The sequence below is a fragment of the Dichomitus squalens genome (assembly GCF_000275845.1).
Source record: "Dichomitus squalens LYAD-421 SS1 unplaced genomic scaffold DICSQscaffold_13, whole genome shotgun sequence".
NCBI classification, from domain to species: Eukaryota; Fungi; Basidiomycota; class Agaricomycetes; order Polyporales; family Polyporaceae; genus Dichomitus; species Dichomitus squalens.
The window spans coordinates 672,277-682,713 of NW_006766895.1; the positions used below are offsets into that span (position 1 = coordinate 672,277).

The 10,437-nt window shown below is 56.0% G+C and overlaps 3 protein-coding genes across 3 annotated transcripts; 1 reads left to right on the top strand and 2 right to left on the bottom strand.

The window, feature by feature from the left end:
- Nucleotides 1-3,900: 3,900 nt before the first annotated feature.
- Nucleotides 3,901-6,031, bottom strand: DICSQDRAFT_170075 (uncharacterized protein; the record flags this gene model as incomplete). The annotated part of the gene is made up of 11 exons (XM_007365693.1): nt 3,901-3,921; nt 3,975-4,068; nt 4,130-4,591; nt 4,652-4,665; nt 4,724-4,794; nt 4,861-5,476; nt 5,543-5,649; nt 5,697-5,746; nt 5,798-5,839; nt 5,892-5,933; nt 5,985-6,031. 11 exons carry the CDS (start codon nt 6,029-6,031, stop codon nt 3,901-3,903), a joined length of 1,566 nt encoding a protein of 521 aa, XP_007365755.1.
- Nucleotides 6,032-6,748: 717 nt separating this feature from the next.
- Nucleotides 6,749-7,542, top strand: DICSQDRAFT_170076 (uncharacterized protein; the record flags this gene model as incomplete). The annotated part of the gene is made up of 3 exons (XM_007365694.1): nt 6,749-6,876; nt 6,936-7,223; nt 7,296-7,542. The coding sequence occupies 3 exons, from the start codon at nt 6,749-6,751 to the stop codon at nt 7,540-7,542; spliced, it is 663 nt and encodes a 220-aa protein (XP_007365756.1).
- A 71-nt stretch (nt 7,543-7,613) lies between these two features.
- DICSQDRAFT_60239 (uncharacterized protein) lies at nt 7,614-9,016 on the bottom strand (the record flags this gene model as incomplete). Its single annotated transcript, XM_007365695.1, has 2 exons — nt 7,614-8,003; nt 8,057-9,016. The coding sequence occupies 2 exons, from the start codon at nt 9,014-9,016 to the stop codon at nt 7,614-7,616; spliced, it is 1,350 nt and encodes a 449-aa protein (XP_007365757.1).
- Between the last annotated feature and the right edge of the window lie 1,421 nt (nt 9,017-10,437).

Here is a 10,437-nt window from a genome sequence, read left to right on the forward strand (position 1 = left end):
ATGATGGATGAGAGTCGAAAAACAGACGCACCGATACCGAAGTTCTTAGGGCGGGACTCGAAGAGAGGGTTCTTCTGAGTCTTCGAGCTCGTCTTGGAGCCAAACGGCGCGGAGGCCGGCTTCTTGCTCGATCCCTTGGTGGCCTTGGGCTGGTCATTGAGACGAGGCAATCAGCATGGCATGTCTTGGCAGCATAGAGAAGCTGCCGCCATCGATGTGCACCCGGAGCTCTAACGCTCACATCCGCCCGTCCTGAGGACGAGCAGTTGCGAGCCCAGCAACCGCTCTGCGTCATAACAGCCCTCGCGCATGCGGGTAGAGGGTGCTCGGCTAGAGGACAGTCTTGCTAGTGCGGGAGTATCCTGCCTGGGGATAGCGTATGCGAGTTAGAGCACAAGCCGCGGCGGGTCATCCAGACTGAAAACGCACCATCCATCCCAAATCTCTCCCTCTAGCAGGACCCCATTGCTCCGTGTGCACAACGAGATCCAACAGCGCTGTACGAGGGCTCACCATTGTCGATAGTTGATGTCTTGACGGCGGCTTGAGGAGTGTGTCGGCTTGGGGGAACGGGATCGCAGCGACAAGCTTTCGTGCGTCCTACGGAGGCTTCAAACTCCGCTTCACGTTTGCTTCCAACCCTTCCAGACTCCGACTGATTCCACAAGCTTTGGGCACTCACGCGTGCTGCTCATGTCTGACCATGTTCGGTCTCGATCCACGTACTCACCTGCCTTGGTAAAAGCAGCCCGCTCCTTGAGTCGCTGTACTTAGGTCCCATGAAAAAACAAGAAAGCTCGTGTCAATGATACACACTATCTAGTTCTGATGGTCCTGGAGAGTACGCATACGGAACTCGGTTGCCCTGTTCCCCCGACCTGTACGTACACACCTCTGCATACACACCGATTGAATACGACTGCTTCAGGATGTATCGCACTTTCTCCTACACCAGACCTCCATCTCGCACATGCGACGGACGGACATGTGTTCGAAGATACGTTCTTTCCCTTGCGTCGATAAAGCGTCCTGCGGCAGCGGTTGCGCCCCAGGCACCTCCACGATGTGATGAAAACGCGACATGGTACCTAGACTGTACGTCAACATGTGCCCACCATCCATGTCCGAGTCCGTGTTCGCATGGTTCCCAAGGCCCGTTTCAGGGCAGTCATGGTCTTCTGTACATCCGTCAGAAGCCTGTCAAACAACCGCAGACACTAGTGCTCTTGTGGAACTACCTCCATGGTGGACTCAGTAACCTACTTTGGCATATGCAGTCTTCGTCGTGCCCTGGCCATCTTATGCCCATTGTACTACTCTACGCCTTCGTGATCGATGCGACCCTCTTGACGCACACTCCGCTTGAACGTGTCTTCCTGCCTGTGTCGCAGCAATACCGGCCGCACAAACATCGCCACAGCAGAGAATGGTACGTTATACTGATACATTCACGACCCCTTGACGCAGTGTGCTTCGGGCCGCAGTAAAACGTCCCATCTCATCCGTCAAGGCCTGTCGTTCATATGGACCGTAACGGCTCAGCATCGCTCTCACTTGATTCACCGTTCTCTCAATGGTCATGGCCTACGCAGCCGCTGTCAAATGTTTAGTGCACGTAGCCCAGTGCTCGGATGGTAAAGGCTGCAGATCGCGCGCCTAAGAGCCGCGCTGTCAGGACTACGAGACTTCGGTCACTCAACGTAATCTCGTTGTCCAAGTTCGCAAACTTCTCTTGCTCGCAACAATTGTAATGCGCCACAAGTAGCAGAGCCCGCAGGGACTCCGGTTGGCGATCGGGCGTACAAAGGCTTCTAGTGGTACAGATACACAAACGTTCCGACGATCGTACCCCCCAATACGTACACGGAAACGAGGCCTCCCCACTCCAGCCATAGCACCGGTCAGCTGTCTATGCTGTAGGTACGTAGTGGCCCGCCCATCGCAGACATCTATCTTACGCCGTGGATACCGCAGGCGTCCTGTGTGGCACGAGATGTCAGTAGCCAGCGACCGCAGCCGCGCGAAACCACGCGCCGCCGCTCCCTCCACCCCAACCGGTCGATTCGCCCGTACCAATCCTTGCGGCCGCCACCACTCAGCAAGCGATGCAGACCCGAATGGGAGAGCTTTCGCGAGGCATGAGTACGTGGCACCCAGGGAAGGTACGGGGTGCACCCGGCTGGTGTGGACGCAGACGTCGGACACGCTTCGTCGGACTTTTTCAAGTGTAGTGACTGAGGAGCGAGTGGCAGAACGAAGGGCGGATGCAGGACGAAGGTGAGGGCATAGACTCGCCTGGTTTTATACAGGTCTGGCTTTGCCACTGTTCCGGGTGGTCGGACGCAGAGACATGCGCAGCTGCAGATGGGTGGCACTAAGCAACGTCCGACGGGAGACCGGACAAAGGAGGCGGCTATGGCAGAAGGAAAGGGGGTGAAACATCAAGCTTCATGTCGAGGTTGGCGATTCTCTGAGGAAACTCACCTCCCTTTATACTCGCTGGCTGTGCGTTCGTGGCTCAGGCATACAAGATCAGCGCGCAATGGCCCAGAGGCCTCCGCTCCCCGCGCAATCGAGATAAGAGTCGGAGCTAGCCTGTATATGTCGAAAACCTTCCGATGCAACCTGTTACGACAGGATTCCGTATCGCACGCGAGCAGTTGACACGATGCAGTCCCGCACGAAGAACAGGTCGCGTGGCTCGCGGGCCCAATCCAAGCGCGACTTCTGATACGCTCTGCGTGCTTTCGATAGGCCTGCTGCCGCACACCGCGCCTCGCTATGTTTGCGCAGCGTGATTGACGGTCTGAGAGACCAGGCCTGGCCACGATGACAGCGATTCGCTCGGCTGCGGGTTCTACAAATTGAAGGTACAAGCTATCTGCGCGCGGGGCGCACGGAGGGGACGCGGGATCAGAGAAGAGCGAATCGAGAGGTAGCGCCAGGATCGCGAGACATGATGCAAGAAAGGGCGCTCCATCGCAGGGAGGAAGGTGCGGAACCGCTGGCTATGTTCCTGCGCACCTCAGTGCCACTGCCGTGTAATCGCCGGTCAGAATACGTACGAGAAATCACAATGTCTTCGGTATGTATTTGTATTGCGATAACAGACCAGGCGTCCTATCTCCCTCTGGCCTTCGCGAAGGCGGCGATATCCATAATCACCGAGTCTTCTCTGGGTGTAAGTTCCAGTTGGGCATTGCTAGGCCCGCTACTCCGACAGTGTGCCGAACAACCGTTGGGAGGAAGATACAGCACGGTGCTTTGCTGATCTGATCTGCTGCCGCGTCCAGGCACAAATGCGATATAAACCTTCTCCACCAGCCGTCGCTCTGTGAGCCATCGACCCTCACCCCCAGTGAGAACTTACATGGGCTCAGCTGTATAAGGTCGATTTGTAATGTATGACGTCGGAAAACCCGACCTAACCCATAATTTGGCAGTACACCCGACTTTGGCTGTATGTCGTTGTATGAACTCGGGTGGTCGTCCGATACCAACCAAACGCCGTTGGACTGGGTCGGGCGCGGCCGTTTTCATTGGGTTAGGCGTGGTTGCTGTCGAGACCCTTTGTATCAGAACATTTTCGCATCATCGTATTCTATTGTATGTCGTTGTAAAGCTACACAGTGGAATACAGCTACATTCAGGTATTATTGAGTACAGGGGGAGAACACTGGATGCCGTTGGATCACATTGGGATCAGCCCATGGTGCCAATGGGGCGCACATGCAGCGGCGTCGACCCCGCCCGCAAGGAAGAGAAATAGACGCGCACGATGTCTAGACCTCCTAACGCCGAATTGAACGGGCCCGTCGTCGACACTGTCAGTGTTGGAAAGGCGATCGGATCAGTAATATTCGGCAATGGGACTCAATAGCGGTGCTAGAAACGTACCATCTATGACGCGCGTCCGAGCCTCTATGTCGACATAATGGTGAGCAAAGGAAGGCGATACATGCGGCTGAACGCACCTGGCGCTCGGCCCGACTCAGTGACTTGTAATGGGCCTCAAAGGCGTCCTGGGTGCCGTCCGTCTCCGTGTACCATCTCCGTGCATATATCCACCTGGAAAGAACGTGTGAATGAGGTACTCGAGGCGATCAGTGTGTGAGCGAACAGTACGTACTTGGCCCCTTGCATATCACCTGGGGGAGGCCAATGCGACGTCTTGCGAGGCGCACGAGTTTTTTTCGGGGCGGGCGTCTTTGCGGGCTCGGCAGGGGGTTGCTCCGAAGGGGTAGAACCCCCAGCAGCGACGTCTTGGGGCTGGGGAATCGGGGCTGGGTCCGGGGCCACAGAAGGAAGACCGACATCGAGGGGGGGACCCATAGGCACTTGAATAGGATCAGATGACGCCTCGGGGTGCGACAGGGACATAGACAACGGCGTGAGTGTTGTTAGCGACGCAAGGGACGACAGTGTGGGATGGGGAACTTGGATGGACTGGGACGAACTAGTAACAGGTAATGAGGCAGAGGGGACGGATAGGGAGGGAGACGCAGGTGCGACCAAGGGGTCAGACAGGGGAAGTCTACATGATGAGGAGTCGGGAATGATTGCGGGACGTCGTTCAAGCTGCAAAGCAGTCCTGTGGGCAACAATAACGTATGTCAGCAGGCTGCCAGACGTGTCAGTTAATAGAACCGACGTGGATGTCGATAGCTGGGGACACAAATGAACGTTAGCAAAAAACGCGGCTTGTGGAAAGCAAGGGCATTACCACGGCCAGCAGGCTGGGAGCGGCTCGCTGCTTGCCCTTGAAAGCATTGGAGGGAGTCGCAACAACATCAACTAGTTGCGATGGCGCCAAGGATGATTACGGCTCCCAATAGTACACGACATTGAAGATCTACGTACCAACGGTTTGTGCCGCTCCGTCTGAGTCTATGCGGGCTTGCTTTCGAGGTCCAGTCGCTGCGTCGTCATCACGGGAAGGCCGCTTCGAAGTGCGGCGACTATGGGGGGGCTTTGACGTACGGGCGTTGTCTTGTCGCACCGACTCCGACTCAGATTCTTCCAAGTCCGAAGCACTCTTGATGGTGTGCAGGGCGTCGTTGAGGTCGACAGTCTCCGTGTGTGATTTGTCCCACTTGCGGGTGACCTGTTCGTAATACGAGTAGTACATGAAAATAGAGCCCTTCGCGTTGTTGTGGCAAAGCTGGAACAGGGGAAATTTTTTGCGCAGCGCGGTGTAAAAAAGCTCCTGTAACCATATGTCAGTGTCGCCCCATTTCCTAGGGAGCTCGTATCGAGCCGTGCGGGCGAGGTTGAGGAAGGTACGGCAGAACTTCCGGGCATCGTTGATGTAGTCGCCGTCGGCAGGAGTGCCGTCAATGTGCTCCACGTAGGGGGCGGTGTGGTTGATCCCCTTCGAGGACATCGCCTTGCCTCGTACGGGTTCCTCCCCGATCCGCGTGGTCTTGGGGTTGTCGCGCTTCCACTGATTCCAATCTCGGAGAGTAAAAAATTTGAGCTGGGTCAAGGGCAGGAGGAGTGATATGAGGTCATGTTTGGGTGATGTCAAGTGCGAGCTACATACGTTCGGAAATTCTTTTTGTTCGCGCACACAGTCATAGCCTAGCGGCTCTTTCGGCTTAAGCGACTGCGTCGCCACGACAGATTCGAGGAGGAGACGTTTGAGAATTGCTGTGGGGAATCAGGAGACGACCCTCATGCATGTTTTGAAGGCCTACCTCGGCTGTCGTTGGTATCATTGGTGACATTGGCCGCCTTGTTGTCTCCCCTGGGTGGGCGCCACGGTGAGCACGATGTCATTTACGAATAACGCACTCACTTGAAGTCTTCGAACTGCATGCGCAATGCGTGGAATTGTTGACTGCAGGTGTCCAGTGTGGGCGGGGCCATCAGAATGGTGGGAGCCGACGTACCGTAATTCGAGGTTTTCTTGCGCGACGCTGGTAAAATGCCGACTGTAGGTACGCAGGGTCAGACGGTCCTATAACAATGTGACGCCAACGTACCGTAGCTCCAGGTTGTCTTGTTCAAGGCGTTGCAGCCGCGCTCCCATTTCCATATATGAGAGGGATGAGTTAGAGGATGGGAGGGGCGATGAGAGTGAAGTGTTCTATGAAAAGCTGAGTATATGCGCGCCATTTGGTACTTCAAAACGAACCAAAGGTGATACAGAATGCATGTATGCGGCGTGATGATCGATTGCGGGAGAAAACATAGTATGAGGAGAGTATGTAGGGGGGACCTTGGAGGCGGAGGGGTACTCAGCGGCAAGAGAAAAAGGTTGGGCCCCTTCTACACGATGCGAGACAGAAGGCAAAGAAAAGGGTGTGCTGAACGGGGATACATGCGAGCGTGATTGTGAGGAATACGTATCATCAGCATGAGCTCGGCGGAAAATGGATTGGGAGCGAGAACGAGACGGAGAACGAGAGTGTGATTCGGCATTCGAATGAGGGCGTGATGGAGCCAGGTCATAATTACACAGTTGGGACGGTAAAGGAGGAGATGGACTACGTGATTGTTGAGACATTGTTGGCGTGGGGCGTCGTGGGCTGGATGAGAGGAGGAAGGTAGACATGGCACGCACAACGTCTCGCTGGGCTCGTCTGACGCCCATGACCATATTAGGTATGCAGGGATTTGCATGATTGTCGTCTTCGCGCCTTCTATGATTTGCCTCTGCTGTTGCCTCTTCTGACCCTCTTTGCCTCTTCTGACCTTCTCTGGGCCGACCCGCTTGCCCGCTGAACTCCTCTAGCCTGGTTGCACCATGGACGCCATCCACTTCATCCGCCGTCTAGCTGCAAATGGTCCACCATATCCAGGTGACACACCTCGTCCGGTCATGGACTTTCTGACATCCATCGAGGCAGACGGCAATACTTCCGAAGATGCGCGGTATGTCGCGCTGTGTGCATAGTGGTCTCTACATTGCTGATTTCCGTCAGGCCAAATAGAACTGATTATAGCTCGCGATACTTTCTGGAGGCCTTTGAGTTGTTCCCTAGGCATCCACCAACGGCGGACGCCCCCGCCCGAACAAAGCTGACGTACACTCTCCTCCGCCTGGCCCTCTTCTGCGCGCGCGAGGCTTACCTTCTGGATGGCATGGACTCTGGGCGGGCAGACACACTGGACTACACCACCGCGGGCCCACTGTACTTGGAGCTGGACGACAACTTCGGAGACGTATTGTCAAGTTTATTCGATGCGAGTCCTCTAGGCAAGCTTTTGGATGAGATATGGTGCGTGGCAATTTTTAGGACCCTCAGTTGATACTAACACAATCACTACTCCGGGCTCTCGTCTGAGCATAGCCCCTCATCCGACGACGACCCTAGTCCTTCCGTTCGCCCGGCCTGTGATCCTCCTCCCGTTCGCCCTGCCTGTGACTCTCTGCATTTCGATTCCCATGCCCACAAGGAAGTCTGTCGTGAGGTTCTCGAGGATCGTGCGGGTCACCGTCGTCTCGTCCTTCCCATCGAGACCCCACCCACACTTCCGGCCATGCTACCCATACGTCTCCGCATTGCGATCGGCTCGTCGCATCGCTTCTGTTCGTAGTTCCACGTCGCGTACAGCGGAGCAGGACGATGAAGCTCCAGAGGTTCAGGAGGGGCAGTCCGAGGCTTGCATCAGGTATCGTCGTCTGAATCCTCGTCGTCTGCGAGACTCTCCTCGCGTCCAATCCATGTCATGTCGAATCCTAGCCTGTCCATAACAAAAAAGCGATTTGAGTACAATTCAGCAGCATGGGGATCCTCAGCCTCCTCGCGTCGGGGCGTGAGAGGCACCATGGCCACCACCGACTTGATTTGTTTGACATCCACGACTTCGCGAGACTGCTCTCCTCGATAGCGACAGGCCATGAGGACGCCATGCGTCTCGCGCAAAATCGCTGGATCAGGTGAGATGAAAACGGACACCATGGCCAAGGTGAAATCAACATCGTCCGTGCCCCCATCCTCGTGCATCCTCTTCAGTCGGAAAAAGTACTGAACCTCCGCGAAACGATCGTCTGCAAGCTGAACATGACACGGCTTTGAGTGAGCTCGCGTCATGGATATGTAAGTGTAACATGGCGCACCTTGACCATACGTGAGCGATGCACTGGCCGACCTCGCCTCTCGCCCTTCATCTCCTTCCAAGCGGTGCGGGCAACCTGGCCGTTCGGGAGACGCAACCGTCCCCACTTGGCGACACGAGGTCGCCAGCCCTCGGGAGCCTGAATGGCGCGCTGGGTAAAAAAGGAATGCAGCGCGACGCCGTCGACGTCAGAGACAAGATGGGGAGTGCGAGCAGTGGGATGGAGGAGAACATATCGATCTCCAAGCTCGACAGCCCCGGCGGGCAGTCGGATGGGTTCCTCCAACGCGTCCGGGAACATGGCTACGAGAGCGCTGATCTGAGCGCGCCGCAATCCGCGGAGTGACAAGTTTTCGTACGGTTTGACATGGGAGCCTATCTCCCTCGTCAGATTCCCAATAGCATTTTCGAGAGGCCACTGCGAGTGTAGCCAGGCCGGTCCCACACGGACATTTTCGGGCATGAGGTGTACGAGCGCGTGCAAGGCCTGGCGACAGAAGTGGAGACGATCGACACGACGCGCATAAAAATTCTCTTCGAATTCTTCTACGTATTCGACCAACAACTTGTGTGCAAGTGGCCTTAGGTTGACCGGGGTTTCGAGCAGGAGGGCAACGCGAGCACCAGCGATGAGCTTGCAAAAATGATAATGGTGCTTTGGTTTCTGGATCGCCCATAGCAAGCCCGGTAGAAGCCCATAGAAATAGTACATATATTCCCATGCCTTGTAGCCACTAGAGATCTTCTCCGCAGGGTTACGAGGCGGGCGATCAAAAGAGCCAGGGAGATAGAGAGAGGCCTCGGCAACCAGTTTCCCATGCGCCTGCCACACAGCATCGCCCGACAAGCACGCCCAATCCCAGTCGTCCACAGAATCAGTATCAGATCGCCCCAGTTTGCCCCGCAGTAGGCCCAGTACAAGCTCAGTCATATTCAGCGTCAAGAGGTGCATGATGTCGGCAGGAAAAGTCCCAGGAAAACCACAGTTGATAGGAAGTCCCATGAATATTGACGGCTTTGCGATGCCCGTTTCGAGGCGCTTCTTGACATATTCCCCATGGGTGCGACAGGCGAGAAGCTCCGACAACTGACGTTCATAGCGCTCGGTGTTGGTCTCCTCTCCGGGGGGCTCGCGCACCGAGTAGTCAGGATGAGCGCTACCGCGCACACGCTCATAGTCCGGGTCCGAAGGTTTCAGCATGGCAGCATAGTAGTGGCCGCCGCCCCCAGGTTTGCGACGTCCCTTGAGAGGACAGAACAGCCGACAGCCATGCGCCCCAGAGTGCCCTACAAGTCCGTTCATGTATGCCATAGCCGGTGTGTCGCCTGTAGCAAAGAGTACAATGGGGCGCGAGCGCATGAACCGTTGGCGATAGGAGTCCCAGATTTTCAGAGGGTTATTCTGAAGAGCAGCAACGTGGTATAGCCCAGGGAAAAGGAAGGAATCGATATTTTTGGGTTTCTTAGGGCCCGGAATGAACGCGCCCGGAAGCACGTACCGCTTCTTGTACCGAACGTCAGGCGCCAAATCGAAGAGAACCCAGATGTATATCCAGCAGTCAGACTGTTTTGATTCGTAGAGCTGGGCGCCGTCAAGAGAAAGCATCAGAACCAGATCGTCTTCCAGAATAGTCCCAGCGTCGACCAGCCTCAGATAGTCCTCAGCAAAGAATACGTCCTCAGCCACCTCGACCATCTTCTGGGCATTGGCCATTTCCAGAAGGCGCGCCATAAGTCCCTCGCGGTGGTGCATACGTTTGGCGCACTGACGCGATCGGTAGAGGGCCTGAAGTTGAGGGCCTAATGGATGTGTCTGGAACGTGCGTCGTGCAACGCGTTTGTTGCCGCGCGTCTCGTAGCGCAGTTCGGTGCAGTCTTTGTCCGGGCAGCGGTCCAGATGGGCGTACGGGCCTGTATATGCTACGCAGGTCTGGGGGCACATATCAGTAACGATGGGGACAACACCGCTGAGTTCTTGTACGAGGTTTTGCATCGCCTCGTAAGTCGGGAGTACGAGCCCCTTGCTATAGTCCATCACCGCGGCCCTGTTGTCGCGATATGCCTTCTCCGAATATCCATTTATCACGAATTGCTTGAGCGCGAGGCGCAGTTCATCATTTTCGGGCGCCAGCAGGTCCGGTAGATCAGCGTCGCCCTCGGGGTGATGCATGCGATGTATGATTTTGGGATCCAGGCCAGATTGGTCGAGTGATGCGTTTTTGAGAGCCTTGATGAACCCGATGGCGTCCTTCAATTCTTGCAACGTAGGCTCGGGGAGCACTCCCGTGGGGTCGTGATTCCCAAATTCTGGCCCGTCGTCGGCCTGCTCCTCACCTTGCTCAGTAGCTTGCTCGTGTGCGGGGCCCTCCGGCC